At 44.8% G+C, this 4615-nt stretch overlaps 1 protein-coding gene across 1 annotated transcript in view; it reads right to left on the bottom strand.

Moving 5' to 3' along the window:
• LOC103356797 (interleukin-21 receptor-like) overlaps positions 1-2661 on the bottom strand; it is a 6600-nt gene extending 3939 nt beyond the window's left edge. Inside the window, exons 1-4 of the mRNA XM_008281091.1 lie at positions 2627-2661; positions 2349-2442; positions 1402-1522; positions 1129-1304 (exon numbers count right to left, since the gene is read on the bottom strand). Of these exons, the coding sequence (XP_008279313.1) occupies positions 1129-1304; positions 1402-1522; positions 2349-2418 (367 nt within the window). The 5' untranslated portion in view covers positions 2419-2442; positions 2627-2661. The remainder of the gene's footprint in view (positions 1-1128; positions 1305-1401; positions 1523-2348; positions 2443-2626) is intronic.
• Positions 2662-4615: the final 1954 nt, after the last annotated feature.

Here is a 4615-nt window from a genome sequence, read left to right as displayed (position 1 = left end):
CTCAGACAGACACGGCGCACAGAAAGGTGTGATCCACTTCAGACAGCTGTTGCTGCTCATCACAGTCACGTGTGTGACATCAGCATCTGTTCCAGATGTTGACAGCCACTTTTCCTTTAGCTCCCACAGGGTGACAGACTGCAACGCTCAGAACTGAATGTAGGACTGAGAACGTTCTTCCTTTGTTATCATGCAACATTGTGGGAACGTTTTATAGATTCTATCATGTGTTCTCTTCACAACATCCAGAAAACGTCTCAGATTGTTTCACCTTATTATGATATCACAGAACGTTCATCGTAAGGTTGGCTGAACGTTGCATTGGGAACGTCCTGCCTTTGAATTGGTTTACGGCTGAAGCTTCTACAACGTGTTCTCTCTGGTTGCTGGTGGACCATCATCAGGTGACAGAACGTTCCTCAACACGTTCACGTAATCTGGCATATTAACAAAGGTGGAACGTTCTTCCTGCAATGTTCTGAGGGAAACACATTATACAACATTCTCACAATGTTCCACAATAACAAAGGGAGAACGTTCTCAAACCCACATTCAGAAAATGTTTTCCAGATGTTTTCCAGATGTTGTTAGACGACTGAATGTTTTTTCTACAGAACGTTTTAAAAATATTTCTTTAAATCTGGAACGTTTTGCCTTTTTGTTGAGGAGGCCCGTTAGATATGATACCACAGGAAATAGTTTCTCAACACAACATTCAGAAAACATTTTAGAGATGTTATCGAGATCTCAGGTGATAGAACGTTCTTTGTGGCGGTTCCTGACTTGTAACAAAGGTGGAACGTTCTGTCATAGTGTTTTTGGGATGTTGTCAAGGGAGCACAGTGTTGACTCTATGAAACGTTCCCACAATGTTCCACAGCGTTACATGGTACTAAGAAGGAAGAACGTTCTGAGGGTACACAAGTCTGGAGCGTAGCGGTCTGACGATGTTGTCACCAAACAGTTTTAGAACAATCTGGGAACTAAAAAAAAAACTTCCTGTTTGAAACGTCAGTAAAACATTACAGAACCTTCTCAGAACGTGTGCAGACTAAATTAAATGTAGCTCATGATGAGGTGAGCACACCTTCACACAGTCAGGAGGCACTACAGTTCATTTATACTCACTGTTTCTTGATGGTTGAAACGTCGTTTCCAGGTCCAGGTGGCAGTCAGACTCAGCACAGACTTTTATTTCATATTCATCGTAATCAGTAAAACGATCTGAACTGTGCTTGAGTTCACAGTTGCAGCTGTAGCCGTGACTCGTCACCGTGAGCGGACAGGAGACATCGGGATACCTCCTTGAAGAAACAGCAGCACAACATGAACATGAGCGTCAGCAGTGGTGTCACACAGGAGGAACTAGTCATCGTCAGGGTTTAACTCTGTAGGAGCTACCTTTCACAGTGGAAGAACTTCAGGCTGTAGCTGGTGCTGGATTCTCCAACGGGGTTACCAGAGATGTTCAATATACAAGAGATGTTGCGAAAGTAGTCACTCACACACAAATGTCCATCAGCTGCACAAGCAGAGAGAAAAGAGGAACCATTATTGGCATCTTGTCTGAGATTCGTTGCAACAGAATAACTTAGACAGCGAGTCATCCACTGGTGGAAAAAGTAGAGAAATCCCTGACAGAGGTCACAGTCACAATATCAAAAAGAACATTTTTAGGTTTTTCCTGATTGGTTCAGGTGCATCTGGTTTAAACTACTTTACAGGTTTAGTTTAGTCCAGTGATCAGGCTCCTTCCACAGCTCGACTCTGAGGGACTGTGAAGGGATGTGAAAGGAGGCAGACAGCAGGAGGAAAGCAAAGCTCTCAAATATTTAAATAAAAAACTGCTCTGAGCCAGAGAATGGGACTTTATGTGTGTTTGATCGAACACTGGAAACTGGACATACGACTTTGTTTTTATAAAACAGGTCAAAGCTTCTGGTTTAATCTCAACATTTAATAAAAGTCGTGTGTTTTTGTTTGTTTATATCTGAGATCTTAACTTGTAAAGTAAGGAGCAAATCCAGCTGTCACATATCTGAGTAAAACAAATGTGTAATTTCTCTTAAAGCAACTGATAACAGAGTAAAGGAAACACAAATTACCCCACGAAACCAACCAAATGTCAAAGGTAGCTGAAAAGGACAGACTTAAAACACTGAGGTCGCCTCCTGTCTGACATTTAACGGGCGCTTCCCATCAGCCTCCTGCTGTGGTTGATGACTGGCATGTATGAGACTCTAGTTATCTGTTCACAGTTATTCACAATAAGAAAGAAATGATGACCACAAGATGAGATACGCCAAAAGCTGCCTCATAAAATAGCTCAGAGGAAAGCTGTTCAGTACCTTTGATGCAGCCGGTGACCGTGAGGATGCTGGAGCAGCACAGCACGAACAGGAGGCGGCGAGCCCTCATGCCCTCTGGGATCGGAGCGTCGCTCTGTGGACACCAGGAAAACGTTCCTTCTTCTGTCTACTGCAATCTACTGCTTCTCTAGTCCCACACAGCAATCACATCTTTGTAGAAAACTCTATGTGTCAAGTTGCCTTTGTTTGAGGAAGACAGTGAAGTGAGCAGCTGACAGGAGCTGTGTGATGTGTAGTGAATGGAAATGTGCCATTACCTCAGAGCTGCGGTGCCGCCGGTGCCTCAGACAGTGAATGAGACGTGGAACTAAGGTTTGCTTATCAATAGAGGCATCACAGGAAGTCAAAGCCTCTCTACGTCACAGGATTTTTTTTTTCTTCTTCTTCTACCTTTTTGGTTTGGTTTTGGGCACATGCTTTGTTCACAGTGCCAATGTCATAAGTTCTGCTTAAATTAAACGACTTTCCAGCTCTTGTTCTGACGCTAACACACACTGTCCAGAGACTCAGGCTTCCTTTGAGTGGAAATATAACCAATTAAAGTTTTTAAAACTCAATTTAGTCACAAAACATTTACTTTTTGATCCAGGCTTCATCTCCTCGACCCCCTCCTCTTTATCCAACAGTTTTTGGTGTTGTGATGAAGAGTGCTGGTCCATGGTGTAGGAGATCAGCTGGGTTAAGGTCTGCTGACTGGGAGCTGCCTGTGATTCATGAAACTATCAGAGACCTTCTGGTGACACCCTACGCTCTGCGAGGCAGCGTCTGTTTTCACCACCCACTAGCTCCTTCCTTTAGTTTGTCATCTGGCTGCAGGCACACTGACAGCACCAACAGCTGGAGGGAAGCGAGCGTCCCGAATACAGAACCTCAGCACAAAATCCAAATCAGTGCTTTAAGCATTGAAGGACCAACAAAGACAACAGAACAAAACAGAGCAGTCGGGTCCCTGCACGCTGCCTGTACATGTTCAGGAGGGGGTACACACCTGAGTGGTGCCACTGAAATGTTTTAAATCACATTACAGTAATCAGATTACTTCTAAGTTGTATAGTTTAGGTTTGCCTATCTGTGAATGTCAAACCTTGACTCATGCAGCCTCATGTCAGCACTGTGGTGGTCCTGGCTAGAGCCCAGCCAGACATGCTGGACTCCATCTGAGCTCAACAAGTTCAGCTGAAGAACGGCTCTGAGCATCCATCAGGCTTCATGTTCTTCAGCAAAGTTTCATCTCACAGTTTTGTTCCAAAGAGCAAGCCAGAGTTTTTTTTGTCCTCTGTCGATACAGATTGATGTTATGAACCGTCTCGTCCAAGACGGACCCCTGTGCCAAGTCTTAGAGGTGCTCGGTCCACGGTACCGGTTCAGTAAAACGACCAGCGCGGCCCTGATTAGTGAAACTATGGCTCCTTCTATACGTCTATACGCCCTGATCATTGCTGTTTCTGCTGATTTTAGATGCTCACCCATCTCCCTCCATCCTTTTCCATCCTCAGATGAATTCCTCTGGCAGTTCTCTTCCATGCAGACAGACTGAGCCTACAGGTCCACCAGGAGACGGTTCTGCTGCTCTCAGCTCATTGTAGAACCAGGTTCATGTTCATTAGGCTGATTGGAAATCACAGCTGGACTCAGTTTAGTGTCAGCGACCACAGGATTCAGAGCCTGAAAGTGTTTGTCCTTGATTAAAGAAAACACTCCACAGTTCAACCTCAGAAATAATCACGTTGTGAAGTGACACAGTTTGTAATTATTTAACATTTAAGTGTATCTTGAATTAAAAAATGTCTTCAAAGACTTTAATGCGTAGGTCTGAGTGTCCCAGCCGCCCTCTGCTCATCGCCTGCTGGTCTGGACCTGGCTGCTCAGCAGGCTCTGTGCACAGTGGATGGACGAGCAGACGCTGACGCCAGAGGGCTGCACAACAAGACAGTTGGACTCAGCCAGGCTTTCTTTGTGTAGCCGAATCGACAAAACCGAAACCTCCAGCCAGAGATCACAGGCATCACGAAGGAGGTTCAACTTTCTTTATCATCTCAGGCTTCCTGCTTCAGACTCTGTTCTCATTAAAGGAGGCGTTAAGGCGTCACGTGACTCTTCTTCTGCCCTGAATGAATCGATGACGAGCAGCTGCTTCAGTCAGCTCCTTGTTTTAATGGAGAACATTGAGGAACATCACCATGATGCCGCTACTGTAAACGGTGGAGACAGGAATGCTGGTAGAAAGTGTTCAACGTGTTCATAGA

This window comes from Stegastes partitus, unplaced genomic scaffold, assembly GCF_000690725.1.
Source record: "Stegastes partitus isolate 25-593 unplaced genomic scaffold, Stegastes_partitus-1.0.2 Scaffold222, whole genome shotgun sequence".
In the NCBI taxonomy this organism is placed as follows: Eukaryota; Metazoa; Chordata; class Actinopteri; family Pomacentridae; genus Stegastes; species Stegastes partitus.
The sequence above is the reverse complement of the archived record's forward strand: the minus strand, read 5'-3'. Positions and strand labels throughout refer to the sequence as shown.